Here is a 21,923-nt window from a genome sequence, read left to right as displayed (position 1 = left end):
CGTTAGACAGGTCAAAGCTGTCATTTTATCTGTCATTACCGGTCTGGGTGTCACAAAAGGTCACAGATGGCAGGGTGAATGTGTGAGTGACTGCAGGCGAGGCAGAGCGGGGTTAAAAATTGACCATCCCCTCTGAGTGTTCTTGCAGTCTCAGAACACAGTGGAAACACCTTGATGATTGAGCAAGTTTACAATTTCTAAGAAGACTAAACTGAGAGCAAGAACAGAAAGAAACTCAACTCTCGTCTGCTGATTAGGAAAACGTCCCCACAGATTATAATTCCTCTTTCTCCCAACTGTCTCCTCTCTTATTCTCTCCCCTGTTTTGTCTCTTAACATCCTCAAAGGTGCATTGCCCCTTGGGGTCGTCATGTCCATGTTGGTGGATCATGACATCAAACCCAAGGCATAATCTTAGACCTCAAATATCGAAGGTATGGAGCAAAGGATCCTTTTTTATTTGGCCATAATCCATAAATCCATACACAGGCCATTAAGCACTGAGTCGACAATCATCTGCCTCAGTCAATAAATCAATCGTGTTCACGCGTCTTGCCGTGAAACCAGCAGCTGTAGGTCTGTTGTAAATCCTCAGTATTGGTGTTAGCAGCAGCAGATAACTCAGCTTATGGTGAAACCTGATTTTACTCTGTCACGAAAGGTCTGAGTTCAAGCAGTGCAGAGATTCACCATCAGTGCTTCTGCGTCAAAGCATTAAACCACAAGTAGGGTGTATTATTGTAAAGTGTTGTCGGTATTGTTGTCTTTCAAACCCACAGAATTTTTTCTCCCGGTCTGAAGACAATACAAAGGTATAGTATCTTGTATTTGTGTGATAGTGACTGTGAAGCAGGTATAGATGGTTTAAAACAGAATAGGAAACTGTTCTAATATTGCAGATAAGTTATAACATAATAAGCCTTAAAGTCATGCTGTGAAGCTTTGAACACTAGTATTGCAGTTTTTAAAAGAGGGTTCCTGTTTATTTTGTATACACAGGCCTACTGATGGTTTCACACTGACAACAAATATTATTATATTATCAGAGTTATTTAATTACATCAAAGTAGCATAAGACTAATATTACTTACATATGTACAGTAGTGGTTTGAGGCTTTGTTGTTTCACTTTGGTGTCCCACGAGCTTGAAGAGCATCCCAGAAATCAGCAGCAACCAGCAGTGCAGTAGTGCCCTTGCCTTACAACAGTCAGAACAAACTTTTGGGCCATGTAAATTTAATGTGAGGATATGTGATTCAGAACTGGATTACTTATTTCTTGCCTCAGATGTGTTCAGAAACAGATTTTTGTGGACTGCTATGGTGAAATAAGTGAAATTTCATGTTCTTTATTCATCAGAACCCTACTACTCATGCTCAAACCCCATCGGTACACAAAAACTAGGGGTTCCAGGAGGGATGTAATACTCACATACCCCCGTCGCCCCAAATAAGTGTTCTGGTGGCCATTTTGGATATTGTTGCTCCTTTAATAGATGCATAGTAGCTTTGATGTCTGTCATGTGGTCGTTGATTGACAGCTGTGATTGACACTTGGGTCTTCTGCAGCTCTCCAGTGGTACGATATTCGCACTGAGTCGCACTGTTGTCGCTCTATTATCGCAGTTTTTCAGTGGATTTAATGTTACTTGATTATTATACCTGCCCTGTTAACACAATTTAGCTAAAGTAGCTGGTATTAGCAAAAGTGTGGACCACTTGGTGTCCCCAGACTCTTTATTTGGAAGGTAAAAAGATGCTGCTGACCATAAACGAAAACTCTAGGCTTCAAACAAGGTTCAATAAAAACCAAATAGTGTTGTCACACCTTGCGTCTTCCATTTTTATGTTCAGTCTAACCGTATACATTTCATGCTCTTCCAGAGATCTGAGGAAGAGAATTCATACCATAATTATTAGATTTCTTTTGTTTACAAAAAATCTCCACATGGTACCTTTAAGTTTTTAAGAGGTGTGACAAAAATAAATGGAGCTGTAGTGGACAAAGAAAGACGTGCCAAAGACTAAAATCTGTTACCTCATTCAAACAAAGATATTCAAGATATTACTGGTAATACTGTATCTGAGCAATCAGAGCAATCAGCGACCAATATACGGTATGTCCACCATGTTTCAATATGTGAGAGTCCATTATGGCTGACTGCAGAGGATGTGAGGTTAAGTGGTGCCAGCGGACACAGAGAGGAAGGAGGGAGGCCGACACGCTGACAGCTGGTACGAGTGATTAGACTGTGTAGTGATGCAGGGAAGGCATCAAAGCTCTTTAGGGAGAATCCCTAACAGAGAGGAGGCAAGGACACACACGCACACACAAGCACACACACAAACACACACACACACACACACACACACACGCACACGCAGAATCCTGATACACAACTTCCTGGTTGCTAAAACTGCCTTTAGTGAGCACACAGGCCCAACAGCATATAGGCTGCATGGGCCATCTGTCATTCTCAGATGCATCACCAACCAATGGATTATCAGTAGCTCTGCCCCAGGACACACACACACACACACACACACACACACACACACACACACACACACACACACCATCCCCCTAACCCTAACTATGGCATACTGATAATACAGGAGAATGAGTGGTGTCATTAGATTAGATTGGGTGTGGAAGTTATTGGATCTCATTAATCCCTTACACTAATGACTACATAATTCAACTGTTCCATTGTACTCTATGTTACTGTGTTACTTGTGTGTTACATTAAAGACATGTTATACTGTCTACTGTGTGTTCAGTCACTTCATGGAGTATGTTGGTGATGAGTTCAGAAAACTAGAGCAGTGGGAATGCTTCAGAAAGGTCATTATTATTTAAGGCACTTGAAGTAAATTAGTAAAACATTCTAAAACACAGGCGGTGCTATAAAATATTACCACATAATTAGTCATAATGTGCATCAGAGAGGGAAAAAGGAGAAAGAAGACAGAGCGTGAGTGACTCATGGTCAGTCTGCTGCCCCAAAGAAACACAGTGTACAGTTCAATAAGGATCTTCAGCCACACACACACACACACACAAACACTGGGAGACTCTGGATTACGGTAATCCAGGAACAGGGGGGGTATTTTTAGGACTTCATGATCAGAGACAAACAGGATGCAACAATTGAAGAAAACTCAACTGGATTTTCTTGGAACAGAGATAATTACGTAGCTTCTAGCAGGAACCTAAACAAATCAGCTAATCATGAAAAAACAGAGCTAATGTAAGTGTTGGCATCAATAAAAATAACTCTGCCCTATTTTTCTACACTTAGCGGATTCTTCAGCAAGTTAATAACTCAATTAAACCAAATACTGTGGTAGTCTTTCAGTAGAACCATATGTGCAAATAAATTCAATAACAATATGGTGTATATTATACACATAACAGTTCATCAAATGAAATAAAATAAAAAGATGACATAGTATAAAATAAATTTACTCTAGTGTGAAGAATTTGGATAGAGGAAAATTTGGCAGAGATGGAGGGCACACGCATGATTGAACAAGACCAGGGGAGCCTGACTAGCTCTGTAATTATAAGAAAGGAGGGTCAAACACTGTGTGAAATACACAATACATTGTGATTGAAGAATATATCATCAGCCATGACAGTGAATACAGAGACGGAGCAGACAAAAACCCTCATCAGCCGTTTTCACACACTGCAGCCCTTAACCTTGTGGAGACAATAATCACATTTTGGTGTTTGTGGTCGTTATGATTAATGAGGCCAAAGATGGACAGTGAGAGTGAAAACTGATCCCAGATAACCTGATTTGTAGAGTTCATGTTCTGTAGTGTATGAACAGAGAATCAGCTCCACAGCGAAAGAGAGAACAGGGATGATTGTCTTTTCTCTCATGTGTTAATACTTAAATTTGATGTAAAGTTCAGTCACCGTGGACTCATTAAGGAGGGCAGAGTAAGATTTAATATGTAAAAAAATACTGTAATTGTAACATGCTACATATATAACTCATAAATGTCTTAACAACAACCTGCTGAAATATATCTATATGCATGCTTTTATATTATGACTAATAAAGACCAGAGCTGCATTTTCGAACACAGTTCTACATACTGTTCATATTCAGACCCTTCACAGTATCTCCTCATAATTGGTCTCTCTATGATGAATCATAATCTATTTTTCATTCAGATATCTCTCATCAGTCATTAACAAATGTATGATTATTCCGTAATTCATCTTTCAGAAAGCAGAGAGAGTTTCTCTATTTGTTTATGGAGAATAAACATTTACAATCATACAGTTTGCACCTAAAACAGGAGAACATAACAACCATCATGATTTCAATGAATGTTATTGAATGTGCAGGAGGCATTTTTTAAAGACGTTTTTTGAATTTCTGAGTATACATGGGACAAATGTATAAGAATGTATATCAACTGCACAAAAAAAGTTGGTTAAATCATACAATTTCCAACTAAAAAAATTAAATGGTGTGTGACCTCAAACTTTCACTTTATATGACAGTGATAATGGTAAGATTTCAAATACAATGCACTACTATCAGTTTATGATATTACTGATGTATTGTATGAAGATTTGTATTAAGCATGAAGATATTTTTTGTGTTCATACATACATATAATGTAACATATATAATATCTGCCTTTGTCACCCATCCATCTACCACTTGATCCTAGATTTATCTCAGTCTTGAACCAAAAACTTTGCTGTTATGTGGAGTCAGTGCTGAAAATTTTGACAGCAGGACAAAACAGAACACTGAGGCCTTCAATAGTCATAAAATAATCAATTACCCTTTTAGTATTACATAAACACAAGTGGTGCTCTGACGCCCCCAAGTGGGCAAAATGCCTGTCAGCACAAACCCCAGCTTTGATAAATATTTCTGAAACCTGAAGACAAAAACTGAACTAATGTATCTTTAAAAGTGTCTCTAGAGGTTTCCTGTCTTCCTGTTTCCTGAGAGCTGTAGTCATTGTTTGTCTGCAAACTAGAGATTAAATCTTTTAAAAGTCTTTGCAGGGTTGTGTGGTTGTAGACTGATGAGTGTGAGTGCAGATCATTTAGGTTTGTTTCTGTCACCATGCAAACTAAAACAAATGCAGTTTCTTTAACTGAGAGGTTTTAATTAATACCTCCTTCGTTTCATTTGTTTTAATGATTCATGCTGTCTTTCTTGTTCTTAGTTTTAATGCTTTATGCAAAGCACATTGAGTTGGCTTTATGCCACACAAATGAATTTTTCCTGCGTTGCTCTGTTTTTGTTGTAATGAAATTAGGAGAAAAAAAAACCTTTGAGAAAGAGAAAAACTGAGCCTTTATTATAATGTTTGCAATAACAGCAATTATCTTTATACAGTAATAACTCAGTAAAATATTTTAAATTTGGATTTAATTTATTGTGAGAATGGACTGTTGAATTTAAAATTGATCATATCAAGTTTGTCTATCTACTACCTGTGATCATATGTTAATTACCAAATATTTGATTGTCAGTCTACCAATTCTAATTCATAAATTATATAGTTGATATTATTCCAATTCCAGGAGTAGATAATAACTATTCATTTAAATGATTTCAGTCTTCCACCGAAATTCAGTAATCACGGTCTAGAAAGTGTGTACATTTGTTACCAGGAACAGTGTAACACAGACAGAAAAATCAGTGAACAGCAGTAAAAAGGTCTCCACACATTATTCAGTGTCAGCTAGATTCAGACTGGAGAGGGCGTCATTGCTCAATCTGCAGGTATGTAAGAGGTATCAACGTTCTCAACAGGAAGAGCGTCTGTCTCTCCACTCCATGTCCTGAGGGTCAATACCTATTTGAAAATCACTTTTGTTAGATACAAGAAATAAAATACATGTGTCTATGTGTTTTTTTTATTGTGTATGATAAACAGTGTACTTGTCTTTACCTGTAGTAGTTGGGTTTGAACGGCCCGTGTTTGCTGATGCCTAGATACTTGGCCTGTTCATCGGTCAGCTCTGTGAGGTGAGCATCAAACGCAGGCAGGTGGAGACTGGCCACATATTCATCTGAAAACGTATGCAATTTTTAAAAATCAAAATGTGTTTTATACTATATAAATAATCAAATGTAACCATTTTTATGGTATAAAAGCTGAGGACGTGCCCATCTTCTTTGGCAGCAGGTAGACATCCTGTTTGTATCGTCCCTCTGGAGCATTGTACAGCTCTATGAGAGCCAGCACCTGAAACACAAAGGTCAGCCTCATGCGTGACATAACTACTGACACTTCCTCTGTGAAACCTTTGAAAAATAATGAATAAGATGCTGCTGGATAAATCTCTGATGTGGACAAGATAAAACATATTTCTACACCTGAGTTGTAGCGGTGACAGAGAGGATGAATGAGGGCACTGTGGAGCAGCTCAGATTCAGCAAACGGCCCTGAGAGAAAAGATCCAAAATAATGTAACAGCAGACACTTATAAAGACTGAAAGAAACTGCTTTGCGTATAATATAGTTAAAGTTTAGTTCTGGACAGGTGTGCTATATATGTAGCCTATCTGTTGTTACAGGCAAGACTGGAAATCTGTGTGAGATTCTCAACCTAACCACAACCAAACTAAACCATTATAGTGCTTAACCCCACCTAGCCAAAACTCCTGACTTAAAAACTATTGCTTTCAGCTTTATACCAAAACCTCTGAATCAATAAGTTCACATAAAATCATTTATCAGCCTTTTGAATCATGTGTCTTGTCCCAACTTTCTGGTAGGCATACTGCACTTAACCGTCGCAACACATCTGCCATTAAATCTGGTTGGATCCATAATAGACTTTTTTCACATCTGTGCTTTTCCCCACAGTGACATCAGTATGATCAAGACCTCAGTTCACTGTTCACTGTGGGGCTATATTTGACCATAAATGTGTATAGTTTTGGTGCATTATCGTTTGATGCTCGTATATAATAATAATAATGATAGTAATAATAATAATAATAATAATAATAATAATAATAACAGTATCATCACCTCAGCCAGCAGGACTATTCTTTTGCCATCAGGCCATATAACATGGTCCACCTGAGACCTCACACGCTCCCACCTCAGCTCACCAGCCCGCAGACTTGCCTGAGAAACAGAGCCATCATTTTAGACACACAGGCCTGCACACACATAAAAACATGCATAAACACACACACACACACACACTGTTCACACCAGGTCTATCTCTGTGTTGGAGTGTCCCATGTTGCAGACAATGCAACCATTCTTCATTCTGTCCAGATGTTTCCTCCCAACCACATTTTTATTGCCTGCAGATAAAACAGACGTGGCGTATAACATTAATACTGTGTTAGAAAGTTAACTGAACTGTGTTGATAACAGTATTACAGTATGGCTTGTTACAGAACAGCAGATACCTGTGCAGGTGATGACCATGTCTACCTGTATGACCACTTCACTCAGTTTGATAACTCTGAAGCCGTCCATGCTGAGAAGAGGAGAGGATGATACAAATATTGCATGACATTGTGCTACGAGGGGAGAACCACACTCCACATCTGTGCTGATAAAAGCTCCATCTGTTCATACCTGGCCTGAAGGGCACAAATGGGATCCACCTCTGTGACATACACAACAGCGCCCAATGCCTTCAGGGCAGCACAGCAGCCTTTGCCAACCTGCAAACGGAGGAAAAGCAGTTGGTGGAGTTTCACACAAAGTGGCATACAGAAAGTCTGTAAAGCTAAAATTTGGCATTTGTTTGCTTTTAAAGTTAAGGCATACACTATATGCCCAAAAGCATGCAGACACCCAAAAAAGCGGACCTTTCACAGCGAATCATTACACTCATGCAGTATTTTATAATAGCGGTGGAAGTAGTTACATCATTGAAAAGTATAAAGCAGCAGAAACTGGAGGTAGCTCAAAACTATAGTAAAGTACTTTACTCCAGTAAATGTACTTAGTTACTTTCCACCACTGAATTATCACAGGCTTTAATGTGCTGCTGTAACAGCCTCTAGTCTCCTTGGAAGACTTTCCATGCAATTTTGCAAACCAGCTGCAGGGATTTGCTCCAGTTCAGTTAAAAGAGCATTACTGAGGTTTGGTGATAATTGCAGTTGGTGTTTGAAATAAACCCAAAGGTGTTAGATTGGGTTGAAGTCAGTACTCTATGCAGGACAGTCTAGTTCTTCTAGACCAAAACCATTTCTTCAATGGCCTGGCTTTGTCCAGGGGATTATTGTGACGTTAAAATGCAAATCTTTCTCAAACAAAGTGGTGAGCACATTGTCTAAAATCTCAAACATTCAAAAATACAGAAAGAACTCAGAAGTGTGAAGATAGGCTTGTTCACACATATTGCACATATATTGGACAGTAGGACTGGATTTTACTGACCTCACCATATCCGCACACTGCCACCTGTTTTCCACCAAGCATAACATCAGTGGTTCGCTTCAGCCTGAAAGGAGAGTTCAATACAGTCAGGTCGTTGCTCTCCAGTGTCACATGTTTATTTTCACAACATGATTCATTACCCATCCAGTATGGACTCTTTGCAGCAGTACAGGTTGTCAAACTTCTGTTTGGTCACTGAGTCATTAACGTTCATAGCAGGAATACATAGCCGGCCTGCTTTTGACAGCTGGTACAACCTGTAATTGAGAGTAGAGACTCGTTTGTGTAGTCTGGACAATGACACTCATGGAAGATCATTCAAGCTTTGTGTAAAACTGACCGATAGACTCCTGTAACACTTTCCTCCACGATGCCTTTGATCCGTTTGAACCGGCTCGGGTACTTCTTATAGATCCAGTGGGTCAGGTCACCACCATCGTCCAGAATCTGACGAGAGAGAAAAAAACAAAGTGGTCTATGGCTCTCCATCAACATAGTCCTTAAAACTTTGGTTGTTCAACACACTGAACTGGGAAAATCATTAAAGGCATAGTTCACCAAAATGCAAGAAAACTTCAGATCTATATAGATAGTTTCCATCTGAACTTTGGTGATATTGTCTGTGACTTTGTTACTTGGTTTTTGGAGCTCAAACCACCAAAATGTTACATCAAAAAAAAATTAACAATATCTCTACAAATGTACTTAAGTCCACAGACTAAAAATTTAGTTTTACTACAGATTTCAACAAAATGACAGGAAATTTATATTTATTTGTACAGAAAGTCACATTACAGTTTTTGTCCAATGTTAACTGGACCATGTGAACTTTGTATACACAGTAAAGTAAGAAAAAGTGACTAAAAGTAGCTAAAAAATAAATAAAATAATGATAAAACATAATTTCAAAGTTGTTTTGTACTAATTAGTCAAAAACATACATTTTCAGGGATACAAAAATGTATTGTCTCCAGCCAAAAGTGGCCAAAACCGATAATACTAAATTTAGAATATCTGCATATTTTAACCTTTGGGTGAATTTTAATTTAGATCTTGACTAAACTGTCTTTTCTATAGCCTCCCTGTGACAGATAACTAGTTGGGGTCTGGTCACAGTACCATGTTGGGTTGCCAGGAATCAGTTCCGATAGATCGCTCAATACACCACCAGAAGTCTTCCTCTGACTCTCCCCGCCACGCAAACACTGGAGTGCCTGAGAGGGGTAAAAAGCAGCTGATCTAAACACAAAGTCAGGAAGTATGAAGAAAATGAAGAAAATGAGTCAGGTGGAGGAGCGGCACAGACAGTCGTACCTGCTTCAACCAGAGCTGCAGCCACAGTGTTCTGAGTGGAGAAGATGTTACAGGCCGCCCAGCGACACTGAGCCCCCAACGCAGACAGAGTCTCAATCAGTACCTGCAAGAGTCCACGAACACACTGAGACTATGTCTGACGCAAAGACACCAATGCATGCATTATGAGAAAATATAGTATAATAACAAATACATGAACATGAAGTGTTCAGTGTGTGTGTGTGTGTGTGTGTGTGTGTGTGTGTGTGTGTGTGTGTGTGTGTGTGTGTGTGTGTGTGTGTTAAACTCACTGCTGTCTGTGCAGTGATGTGTGTGCAGCCCACCACTTTAGCTCCAGCCAGAGGCTTCTCCCCTCCTGCTCTTTTCCTCAGGACCATCAGTGCTGGCATTTCTAAATATCACAGATGGTGACCGAATCACTTTCAATTTGAGAAGGACATCATGATTGCACACATATTATGTCTTCATATTCTCATTTTATCTCCTCTTTCTGGGTCTTCTCTTCTCTTCTTCGATGGTTGCTGTATGAATAGTTATTTTGTGTATTTTGTGAATACCTAAATAGTGGTTTACAGAGTCTGTCCTCACCTTGCTCTGCAATTCGGATTTCTTTGCGTCCGAAATCAGCTTGTTTGATATTTTTGATGCAAAAGTCAGAAGAGCCCTTGGAGGTCTTCTGAACCTTGTCTGTGGGAGATGACCCATCCTCAGAGCTGTCACTACACACTGCAGCACAGAACGACGAAAATCAAACATGCTTTACAGATTAATACAGACACACATGATTTGTTGGATTGCTTGTATAGTGTGAACTGGCTCAAGTTTCCAGCCCTAGTTGTTGTTTGTAAGGCAGTGTTCAGAATAAGACTCCAGCTAGGTGACTCTTTTCTCTGAATCTTTGAAGTCTGAATAAACCGCGGCAGTGATTGACATGTTTGAGAAAGGCTCACAGAGCCGATTAGGACCAAATTAAAGAGACTTAATTCTTCAGAAGACTTTTTCCTTTTAATGAAGGTTTAGCTGAAGGAGAAAGCAGCCAGGCTAATCCTCTGGGCCTGTAGTTCTCGTGCTGCTGAGATCAGAATCAGCTCCCTGGATCCGTTTATATATCAAAGACATGTGACCAAGCTTAAGAACGTGTGTCTGTGTGTGTGTGTGTGTGTGTGTGTATTTGTGTGTTGTGTTTACTTGTTTGCTTACCTGAACTGTAGCTAACTGTAGATGACTGTGAGATGGACCGAGACAGTGAGCGTCGACCTGCCTTGATGGGACGTTTGTTGAATTCTTGTTTCTGGTCAGTCAGCTGGATTTGCTAAGAAGCAAGAAAAAAAAGAGACACAAACACATAAAACAAAAAACTGAAAAAGGCACAAAGTGTCAGCTGTGGGTCACAGGTGGAGAAGCTGAGCACCTCAATGCTTAAAACAGTTGCATGAGTACCACACTTCACATGGATTTTCTTAATTCCACCATCTCACTGCTCTCATCTGTCTGCTGCTGTCTCACCATCCAGTGTGGCTGTTTGAAGGCTGGGCTGCTGCCACAGGAATCCCACTTGGCCATGTCTGCTCCCTGGCTGCTCACTCTACCTCTGCTGCCTGAGCCTCAAGCTTCAAGTCAAGCTCCAAAAAAAAATGACTAGAGGCTTACTGTGGGGCTTATTCCCTCCTACTACAATCTGCTGTTTCTATTGTGGGAATTTTGATGTTTTCTTTCTTTCTTTGTTTTAACCTACGTGTATGGATGCACGCACACAACAACCCAGGCACCACACCCCACGCTAGTCACACACTGCCACAAAAATAGGAACATATCCAACTTTACTGTTAGCATATAACTGGAATAACAACTATTTCTATTGTTCAGTATTGAATTGTTCAGTGCTATATTGTATGTGTGTTCATGCTTTTACATTCAGAGCTGAAAACCCAATGAAAACTTAACTATTAAAAACAAAAACAAAACAAAACAAACAAAAAAAAACAGAGAAAAAACAGAAACATATAGAGTAGTATGAGAACACATGAGAATATTGTATAATGTCTTTTGTGTATCTGGAGGGAAAATAACATTATCATAACATGTGTGGGGGGGGGGGGGGTAGTAAAAGATGCAGTCATTTATCTGTCTGGGAGGAGTTAATGAAAGAAGATATCAAGTTTGAATCTGTCTCTTGCAAGTCTTTCAAAGAAATGAAATCACTGGAGTATCCCTTCAAGCAGTGTAAGTGCTCTATGTCACTCCATGTCACACTGTGACCTCTACAAAATGTCATTTTGAGCTCTTTGTCACTTTAAAAGAAAGTCAGGCTGACTTTTTTTTCAGATGAAAGTGGCCAAAAGGAGGAAAGTACTATTCTATCATTTCTATTCAAAGACCCCTTAGAATGATTAGATACTATTTTGTATTTTCTATAAAAACGTAGAAACATGATTTTTACTCTTTGTGCTAAAAGAAATAAAACATAAATACTAAAATGTGTGTGCATCAGTTCAGAACAATACACATTATTTTCATTTACAAAAGGCAAAAATTGAAATGTTTGCACTACAGTCTTTGCATTTGATGTGAAATGTACATTTTGTGCAGAATAGTTGAATCCAAGTAATTCAGAGTTATAAAAATAAGAAGTTAGGTCTCGTTGACATGAAAAAAAATATCTGGATGATGAGGTGACCATGTCTATTATCAACAAGGTATGAGTGAAAAATCCTGAAGTGACTTTTCATCACAGCCATGCCAGACTAAAGAATAAAGTCAAACTGTGATTGCCAGCTGACAATTTCAATTATTTCAGAAATAATCTGGGACTCAATCTGGGTATAAAGTGATGTTAAATATGAAACTGTGTATTATGATTGAAAAACCCCATATAACGATTATAATGGCATTATAATCTGCCTTTCACTGCTGTAAGTCACGCAGCTGCATGCGGATTGCTTCTCATATTGTACACAGCCATTACTGTGTATCTATATGGATAACATATAAGACTCCACATTCACGTCTAATGCCTTTAGCTAATGACATGTATTAAAGATGCAGAGGTGAAGTAAGAGAAGGAAGGCATCATGACCAGGAAGGATTAAGGATCTTTCATGTGGTGCTGCCACTCAAACTGAGCTCTCACTTCATTATTAGGAGCAATTAAACCTGAGATGCTTATGAAGGTTTTAAACAAGCATGCCTGCAGGGGTTTCTGACCAAACTGCTCTGATTCAATTTTTTGTTTTTTGTTATTGATAATATGACATCATAAATATGTTTCCTGTTGGCCTAAAGGCTTAAGATTCTAACTATGTAACAAGCCTTGTCCAAGACCTTTGTTTCATGTCATCTTTTTGTTCCCTCAGTTCATGTTATCACTTAGCTATTAACTATCCAATAAAGACAAAGAAAGAACACAAAAACATTTCAACAGACACAGAAAGGACTCACAAACTATAGAAACAGTTGTGTCATTGTTCTCTTTGAGATTTCTGTGACCTTTAGACAGGGTGATACACTGAGGTCGATAAAATAATGTCTTACCAATTACCATTAGCACATTTTCACAACACATTTCACATAAATACGTTTTTTTGTGATCCTCTTTTCTTCGCAGGAATCCAGTTTGATGATCTGAACCCAATGTGCTCCACTTTGAGCACTTTGGTTGACACAAGTTTCAAGTTTCTTTCTTTTTGTGTGTAAAACCTAAAATGTAAAATTGGTCCATCTCACTGATCTGCATGATTAAATATGAACACAATGAATCCTGTAATCAGAGAAATAGAAGTAATGATTCCTGAATGTAAGAAACTTAAAATAAAATAACTTCTTAAATAAAATATTAAACTTCAGAACTGGTGCCTGTTCAAAGTAAAGTTAAGATCTGACTATTCATTAAGTAATGATCACTTGAACACAATTGCGTGAATCCAGCATGTATTTCATTGCACTTACTCAAGCAGCTGCTTAATCTTTAACACAAAAGGTCGTTAAACTTGGCGTGACTTGGACAAGGGTGAAAATTTACTTAATGACATAGCTATCTCAGTTTGAATTTAAGCCAGCAGTTACTATGTAAATACAAAGAAAGCCAATCATTTATGGCCTGAGAAAGTGTGAATTTCTCAACAACTTTTTTGTCATTTCTTCTTCTTTCTTTGGAGTCAATTAAGGCCCAAAAGTCAAGCAAATTCATATTTTTAGAGGTTTAAAAATTATGATTTGCATATTCCCATTAAAACAGCTTTGTACCAATAATTCCACAGAATATTTGACTTTCTGCCCTTCATAAGAAAAACCTTTCACATCAAGAGAACAAGAGTGCCTCTAAAAAGAATGATACCTTGATGCAGATGGACTGCACTGCCTCCTGGTCCTTGGCTTTAGTCATGTTCACTAGACTGTACACCTTCTTCATGCTGGCAAAGCACTTTCACAGCGACCATGCAAAGAAACCTGCAGAGCTGCAAGTCAGATGCTGTCAGACTGCAGATTGGTTACAGAGTTCCCAGAGTGACGCTTTAAGCCACACCCTCACCCAGCAGGCACAGGTGACAGGTGGAGAGAGGATAGAGGGCAAGAAAAGTGATCTTTGTGAGGCTAACAGCAGGGAACTCTGGGAAAATATAGTGGAGGAACGAGTTAAAGATGATGAGGAGAACATGAGCCGTAAAGGAGAGAGAAGCTCAGTTGAGTGTGACTTGAGGCCACAGATGAATATAAGTACATACAGCACAACGCACTCTGCTCTCAGGGTATGTATTAAATAGAGAGCAGAAAGATGTACATACATGACCACACATTCATGAGAGACTTAGTTATTGAGAGAAAGAAGAGGGCAGTAGCTACAGGACAGAAGAACCAGCCAAGTGAAAAAACACAAGCCTTAGTTGCATTCAAGGACACAGAAGGCAGCTTTGGTTTCTTCACATAAATCAGACAATAGAGCAGAATGACTCTTTGTTGTCTGTCCGCTAAATGACTAAAGCAGCTCTGCAGGGCTACTAGAGGTCTGGCTGAGAGGTACTGAAAGTACAAAAAGTCTTGAGAAGTCAAATTCTGAGTTTAAAAGACATGAACATTTACTAAGCAGGAAAGATCTAATATAGGACATTATCAGGTTACATTATGGGAAAAGTACTGTGAGTGTTTTTGAAGCTTGACCTACGCAAATCAAACATAGTGGCCAGAGAATTATATTTTACCATCTTTTTTAGATCTTTTACAAGCCCTCTAACTTTTTGTAAGTTGTTGGCATCAAGTCTGTTAATCTTCTCAGAAGAACAAAATGTATGTGTGGGTGTGCTGGTGAAACATTCATAGAGGCCTGCATGTTGCAACAAAAAATCATTAACAACCTAAATAAATGCAGATTCACGCTTCCTGTATACAGGATGTCCTATACAATGTCTTGATCTAGAAAGGAATGACAAACTCAGTCAAAGTCAAGTGGTGAAGAGTCATCTGTGCTCACCATGTCAGTCTTCAGAGCTTCAGTGATAAGCTCTCCTTTCCCGTCTTCTGTCACCTCTTCACCCTCTTTGTCCTGACCTTGAGGTGTACATCTGCTCTCCGCTGCCTTTAGCATCTGCAGTACGTTTGGGCTGCATTTTACCTCCTGATCTTTGCTGTTCTCCTCTGTGGCAGCTCCATCCAACTCTGTGTGTGGTGGAGGATACTCATCAGGTAGTGTCAGGTCTTCACAGGAGGCTCTCGTCTGCTCTTTCTCCTCTGCCATGACTCCACTGGCAGCTGATGATGAAGTGAATCCAATTCCTGCTCAGGTGATCTAACAGCAAGACCCGGAACAGCTCAGCCATGCCCACATGCATGTGATATTACCTCCTGCAAGGAGCATGTTTACTCTAAACAGAAGCAGCTCTTGGGTTAGTTTGACTAAATGTAAAGTAGATAATTAGCTCTGGATGCAGTGCGTACAGGGTAAACACTGAAGTGACCTCGGCTATCTGCCACAAAGAAAATATAATTAGGACATGTAGGAATATAACTTATTTCTATTAAACTGCCACAGACTGTAGGTGAATGCAGTGTTTTGTTTTGCTTTTCTGTTTATGCTAAAAGAAACATTTACTTACACTACTTATTTCATTCAGGTGTTCAGGCATTTAGACATGCTAAGATGCTTCTTGTTTTTGTGTTGTCTTTGATAACACAGACTCAATTTACCATGACTGCAATGACATGAGTGCAATGCAAACAGTTACATTATAAACAAGCAGGCATACAGTACTGACGTGTTTACATTATACAACATCCATATCAATAGTGGCCCCGTGGTGACCGACTACTTCCCTTTATGCCTGAAAGACGAGAACTAAACTGTCATCAGTGAAGGGTGTTATTTCTGCTCCAGGAAACCACACAAACCACTTTATAAAATGTTATGCTGAAACTGAAGCGTCATTTTGAGTTTACAGGAAGTCATAAAAGGTAAATTTCTGACAGCTTTACTGGCAAGTTGTAGCAAGAGATTTCTCTCTCCGAGCGACTGACTGGCATAGGTGCGCTGCCCAGAGGTGCAAAACACAACAACATAAGCATCCAGTAATATCAATTATTGCAAACTAAAGAATCTGTCAGCCATTTAAAAAAAAGTCTTCATAGAAATCCAAACAATTTTGGAAAACACAAAAAATCCTCATTATATATGCATCTCTGTCCCATGTCCTATCTACTGTGCACAAAATACAGTATCTTCCCATTTGACTTGAACTGCTCTAAAACACTGCTGGTCCAGGTATGAGGAACCAGGAAGAATCCAAACCAACATCTTCTTTACATTTTACTTTATCAATTAAAAACAGTAAATCGAATCTGTTGGAAGTTAACATGCAACTTTGTTAGAAACAGTTGCAGCTTTACCTCAAATGTGTGGAGCACTGATTATGACCTTTTATTAAATCTGCAGTACATTTTATGTAAAATCGGTGTCCTTAGTAGCCTTAGTTCTTTGATACAAGCCACTAATAACTTGGATGTGTTGTTTTAAAGAAAGTATTAGTTGTTAGTGCTGTGGTTGTGTGTCTTTTCTAGTCTAGCATTTTAGAGAAGTTTGTTTTCTTTCACAGTCTTATGTATAAACTGAAAATGTTTCACAAGTGCATGTTGGGAATAGTAATAATTGTCAGACTTCTGCCACTGAACTTTCAGGTCCAGAAGCGTAAGACATTTTGGCTCTACCACTAGAGGGCAACACAGGTCCACAGTGTCCAGAGGACTTTTCCCACAGCTAAAACAGAGAAACCTTCTGTCTTTTCTTTGCTCAGTGTGAAGATTTTAGTTTGGTCCCTTCTGGCCTGTTTCTGTGTCTTGACAGGAACCAGGAGAGTTTTATGACTCAGACCTGAGGGAGGAGCAGTGGGAGAAAGAGAGAGAGAGAGCAATGCTGCATCCAATCCTCCCACTCTCTGTTTCTCATTTCTATTCAGTGAAGGAATTTCAGACTAGGGTGTTAAATTAGGAGAGGTATAAAAATGTTCCTGTTAGTACCCACTGGGGTGTCCACAAAGGTTCTTTTTTGTTCTTATGGCCAGGAAACCAGCCTGCTTTTGCTCTGTTTTTCTCACAGTAGTTCTTATTTTCTTCTACTGCCAAGTTTTGTTTTTTTTTATCACAGAACATATAAAGTTCAAAGTTGAAGTTCAAGTCGTATACATATACATACATTTAAAAAAAACAGTTGTTCATTCAAATGGCCTTATTGGCATCAAATGGCATCCTTATTATTGTTATAAGAAGGACAACAGTAGTGAGGAAACTCAACCAGAAAGAAGTTAGGTTGCAATGCTTGTGATCATTTATGTTCCTGTTGTGTCCTGTTAGCTGCAAAGACAGATAGTTTTGGTGCAAGATTAATTTACAACATAACACATTTGTCACATCTTTACCGTCATCTACACTCTGCAGGAAGTGTTTTTCGAGCTGCTGCTCACTTACCAGCACACATTATGCCTTTGTCAACCATTTTGAATTCATCAGTCAGATTGAGCAGGGTAAGGATTTCCTCATTCTCCTCATTTTCGACAGTGTTTCTTACACAAACTGCAACCCTGTTTTCTTGGGGTTTTTTTAAGCTGTCATGCTGATCTGCTCCTCTGGGTGTCCCATCTGTCACTGCAGTTTGCAGTTCCTCATAAGGCAGCAGTAACAGGAAATGGGCAAAAGTCCAGCTCAGTCTTATGAATCAGCCTCAATGCACTTACTCTGTAAACTAACCAGTTTAATCCTGTACACACATGAACGACAAACAAAAATGGCACTAAATATAATGTTCTATCATTATCTCTTTTATTATAATGTTTTTGAGGAAAACATTTTAATATATGAAGGACGAGAGGAAGATATGGACAGATATCACATTTAGAATCATTGCACAACACATCAGCTTAATAAGGACTGGTTTAATTCAACAGAGAGGAAGCATGCGCCACACAAACACACTGATTTGCACACACATACACACACACACACACACACACACAAACCAAATTACACCTGTTAATAGCCTTTTACTCTCTCTCGCCTTAATTCAATTTGATGAGACAGTTTCATTCAGACAGATTTTACAATTGGCTGTTTTTCCACGTTTCACAGCACAGTGTCACTCATTATGGTTTATGCAATAACATTGTCTTTTTCTACAGCATATTATTCAAGACAAATTGATTTTAACAAAGTTAGAACTTTTACAGTTTGGCAGTGTTAAATCACGACAAACAACATACTGCACAAGCTCGTATAGAAGGAGCAAAGAGGACAACGTCCACACTCAATCAAAAGTACTTTTCACAATATACTACATTCACACGAGAATGCATTGACTGAACAGTTATAATACAATTCCATGTCTTTTTTTAAATAATTGAAAATTAAGTTCATGGTACACTTGTAAATGTAAAATACACTTTTTTTCCCCAATGGAAGTGGATAAGTTCTACCATTGAAAAATAAATGAAGTGCACAATAAGAACACGTTCTATATTCCAGTATTTGTGTCATTACATTTTACAAACTGCATCACATTAACTTGTCAGTGACTCAGTGATAAAATGAGTCAGTATTTGCACTCTCATCGTGCGGTGCGTATGTTCTTGTACTGGCACAGGAGCAGGTGCTTGAAGGTGTTTTTGAAGGTAGCGTTGCACAGGGCGTAGCAGGCCGGGTTGATGGTGCTGTTGATGTAGCAGAGCCAGTAGCCGATGGTCCAAAGAGAATTTGGGATGCAAATGGAGCAGAAGGTGGTGATCAAGACCATCACGTTGTATGGTGTCCATGTGGCAACAAAAGCAACCAGGATGGCCATGATGGTGCGTGTCACCTTTTTCTCCCTGGAAGATGGGCCTTTCTTTTTCCATCTTGCCACAGCAGTCTGCTTTGTCACCTGGAAGTAGAAAATAGTCTTTAGATTTAGTTTTTTAATTCATATTTTATTTATTTAATATAAATATATATACAATATAAATGGTTTTCTTTTTCTTGGCCTCTTAGGGGCAGCTACAAACACATCTTTCACATATTATCACCTTCCAATCTTGTTATGGCTAATACGTTAGCAAACAGTTGCCAATCCAGCTGAAAAAATTAACATTATCATTTTTTTCCTTGGCAACCTGTTGGATGTAAGTCCAGTTTTTATGTGTCATTCATGTGGTGTCACAATAATCATAAAAATGAATTCTTGACTGTGAAAATGAATGTGAACACCCCCCTCAAGTCGAACCAACAGCTTGGAAAGTTGATCAAAGTTTTGGTGAATGACTTGCCAATAGTTATATATGCAGAAACATGGCGGATGAAAGTAAATGTTTGGTTGATGGCAAGAAATGTTTTATGTATTGCATATCATTTTTTTGGTCACATTATTTGTAATTAGGTATTAAGTTACCATTCATTACTGTCCATGAGTGACCTAGATTAGTTAGAAAAGTTATTTATTCGCATTTACCTGCTAGCATGCTCATAATGACAATACTAGCAAGCTGATGTTTAACTCTCACCATCGTAGTTAGCATGCTAACATTTGCTACTCAGCACCAAAATGAAATAGTTTTGCAGGTATTCGATTATGAATTGAAGTATTGGGACAAGTTGACATTTGGCCTGAGGAAGATTAAAAGTTAAGGGACACATTTCCCATTTTATGACAATACATCAACAGTCACCATATATGGTAACCATCAGTGTCAATCTCATGGTGGTGCTGGAGGAAAATTCAGGGCATCACTAAAGTCTTAGAGATTCATTAGGATTCCATGGCAGTAAATCCAATATGTATTGAAACATTGTTGAGAGTCCAATTTGGTCCAAAGTGGTGGACCAAATGAAAGACAGACATTGCCAAATCTAAAAATATTGATTAAATCAGATTTCTGCTTGTAAATGGTAAACAAATGTACCTTAAACAATGTCCTTGAGACCAGACTCTGTCTGTCTGCAGCTGAGGTCACTGGGGAAGGTGGCTGTGTTTGCTTTGTCTTTTTTCTGTTATTTGATCCTTTCTGTGATGAAGTAGAGACTTCAGTGTCCTTAGATGTTGAAGCATGGATGTTGTCATCCACGGCATCCACCTGGTTTGGTTTTTCTTCCTTGCATGGGCCACTTCCATTTTGCTGCTGCAACATTTCCTTTTCCTTCCCATCTCCATCCTCCCCAGGCTCCTGTCTTGTTGTGATGCAGTTGTTCTGGCTCTCACACCCATCCTCCTGGCTGTGAGATGGGCCTTCTCCCAAACTGGTCCCTGAAGTCTTCCTGCTGTTCCTTCTCACGCGGCTGCGGCTGGCCTTGGAGATGCGCCAGTAGAGGTGGATCATAATGGCCACTGGCAGGTAAAAAGCTGCTATGGCTGTGCCAAATGTCACCACTGGGTTGGAGAAGAACTGGATGTAGCACTCACCTGATGGCACCGTTCTCTCACCTACGATGAACTGCCAAAACAAGATGGCTGGAGCCCACAGGATGAAGGACAACACCCAGGCTGCAGCAATCATCAAGCCTGCCATCTTGGTACTGCGGCGTGCTGGGTAACTGAGAGGTTTGGTGACACAAAAGTAGCGGTCAAAACTAATGATGAGCAGGTTCATGACGGAGGCGTTGCTGACAACATAATCGACAGCCAACCACAGGTCACACACTACCGCTCCCAAGGGCCAGTAGCCAATCACAATGTAGACAGTGTAGAGGTTCATGGAGCAGACACCGATAATGAGGTCTGCACAGGCCAGGCTGAACAGGAAGTAGTTGTTGACGGTCTGCAGGTTCCTGTTCACCTTTAGAGAAACAACATGGAACAGGCTGTCAGATGCTAATCTTTTTCTACGATGTGATGTGTGTTTTCTCATTTCTATTAGATTACCACTCTGCACAGGGTTGCACATGCTGTATTTGTTCTCTATCTTTCTTCTTCACTGTGGGAGCTCTTTTCATGGTGTCCAGAGATGGATTTTAAATCACAGTCATTAATCATTTATGATCAAAACAAGAAAATTCAAACCTTTATAGAGAGCATGACCAGGATGTTTCCGATGACAGTGATCAGACTCAGAGATCCAGCCACCAGGATGATGAGCACTATCTCCACAGTCGTATACAGGCTCTTAGAGAAGAGGCCAGCGGTGACAACACTGCTGATGTTGGCGGTGTGAGATGAATTTGGAGTCTCCATTCTGTCTGTTCTTGGAAGTCCTTCTCACAGAGGCTTCAAGCTCGAGTCATATTTGTGCAAAGTCTGCCAAAGACAAAGAAACAGCAACTTTTTAAATTTTTTAAAAGTGGTATGAATGTGTGTGTTTGTGTGTATTCACCTGTCAGCATAGTCACAGAGGCAAAATTGGGCGAAACTTTCAGCGTGTAAACAGTTGGCAGGTGTTTGAATGTTTTTGAGCTTACAGCTCGGCCCAGGTGTGACCGATGGACAGGTGATCAAATAATGAGTCCAGCAGCTGTGTTTAAAATATATAGCAGTGTCCCACATCATCCTGTCAGGAATAACACATTACAGCTGGTTCAGTTAATACAGTTGTATTAACTAATAACTTTACATTATTATATGCATTATATTTTTTAAATAATGCAGTCATCTATTTAAACTATTCTACACTGGTTTGATTTATATCTATGTTTGAGCTATATTGCTTCCTTGCCAAGCAACTATCTCCTTCTATATCTTAACTAACCTGAAAGTCTTAATGCTGATCA

At 39.2% G+C, this 21,923-nt stretch overlaps 2 protein-coding genes across 5 annotated transcripts; both read right to left on the bottom strand.

The window, feature by feature from the left end:
* Nucleotides 1–5,935: 5,935 nt before the first annotated feature.
* LOC128358297 (putative adenosylhomocysteinase 3) lies at nucleotides 5,936–17,692 on the bottom strand. 4 transcript variants are annotated; one of them, XM_053318526.1, is made up of 17 exons: nucleotides 17,667–17,692; nucleotides 15,184–15,498; nucleotides 10,920–11,031; nucleotides 10,308–10,445; nucleotides 10,010–10,110; nucleotides 9,720–9,822; nucleotides 9,525–9,619; nucleotides 8,746–8,852; nucleotides 8,546–8,662; nucleotides 8,406–8,469; nucleotides 7,593–7,681; nucleotides 7,421–7,491; nucleotides 7,218–7,312; nucleotides 7,029–7,127; nucleotides 6,368–6,436; nucleotides 6,158–6,236; nucleotides 5,936–6,060 (listed from the first exon to the last, which is right to left on the bottom strand). In XM_053318526.1, exons 2-17 carry the CDS (start codon nucleotides 15,445–15,447, stop codon nucleotides 5,936–5,938), a joined length of 1,728 nt encoding a protein of 575 aa, XP_053174501.1. In that variant the 5' UTR covers nucleotides 15,448–15,498; nucleotides 17,667–17,692. The 4 variants fall into 4 exon arrangements, with proteins under 4 accessions (XP_053174501.1, XP_053174502.1, XP_053174503.1 ...); XM_053318527.1 differs by lacking the exons at nucleotides 15,184–15,498; nucleotides 17,667–17,692 and adding an exon at nucleotides 14,053–14,127 and having other exon boundaries at nucleotides 10,308–10,438; nucleotides 10,916–11,031; XM_053318528.1 differs by lacking the exons at nucleotides 15,184–15,498; nucleotides 17,667–17,692 and adding an exon at nucleotides 14,107–14,127 and having other exon boundaries at nucleotides 10,908–11,031.
* Nucleotides 17,693–18,798: 1,106 nt separating this feature from the next.
* LOC128358298 (muscarinic acetylcholine receptor M2-like) lies at nucleotides 18,799–21,390 on the bottom strand. The gene is made up of 3 exons (XM_053318530.1): nucleotides 21,220–21,390; nucleotides 20,126–20,995; nucleotides 18,799–19,110 (listed from the first exon to the last, which is right to left on the bottom strand). Exons 1-3 carry the CDS (start codon nucleotides 21,388–21,390, stop codon nucleotides 18,799–18,801), a joined length of 1,353 nt encoding a protein of 450 aa, XP_053174505.1.
* Between the last annotated feature and the right edge of the window lie 533 nt (nucleotides 21,391–21,923).

Source organism: Scomber japonicus, chromosome 5 (assembly GCF_027409825.1).
Source record: "Scomber japonicus isolate fScoJap1 chromosome 5, fScoJap1.pri, whole genome shotgun sequence".
NCBI classification, from domain to species: domain Eukaryota; kingdom Metazoa; phylum Chordata; class Actinopteri; order Scombriformes; family Scombridae; genus Scomber; species Scomber japonicus.
This window is presented reverse-complemented; position numbering and strand designations above follow the sequence as displayed.

What these genes read in the sequence shown, in the direction of transcription:
- LOC128358297 (XM_053318526.1), bottom strand. Translation starts at nt 15,447, where the DNA reads ATGGCAGAGGAGAAAGAGCAGACGAGAGCCTCCTGTGAAGACCTGACA. An exon ending in AGTGTTACAGGAGTCTATCG is followed by an intron (nt 8,663 to 8,745) that starts GTCAGTTTTACA and finishes TCTCAATTACAG; the next exon opens with GTTGTACCAGCTGTCAAAAG. An exon ending in AAAGAGTCCATACTGGATGG is followed by an intron (nt 8,470 to 8,545) that starts GTAATGAATCAT and finishes CTCTCCTTTCAG; the next exon opens with GCTGAAGCGAACCACTGATG.
- LOC128358298 (XM_053318530.1), bottom strand. Translation starts at nt 21,390, where the DNA reads ATGGAGACTCCAAATTCATCTCACACCGCCAACATCAGCAGTGTTGTC. An exon ending in TGGTCATGCTCTCTATAAAG is followed by an intron (nt 20,996 to 21,219) that starts GTTTGAATTTTC and finishes GTTTCTCTAAAG; the next exon opens with GTGAACAGGAACCTGCAGAC. An exon ending in TCTCAAGGACATTGTTTAAG is followed by an intron (nt 19,111 to 20,125) that starts GTACATTTGTTT and finishes TTCTACTTCCAG; the next exon opens with GTGACAAAGCAGACTGCTGT.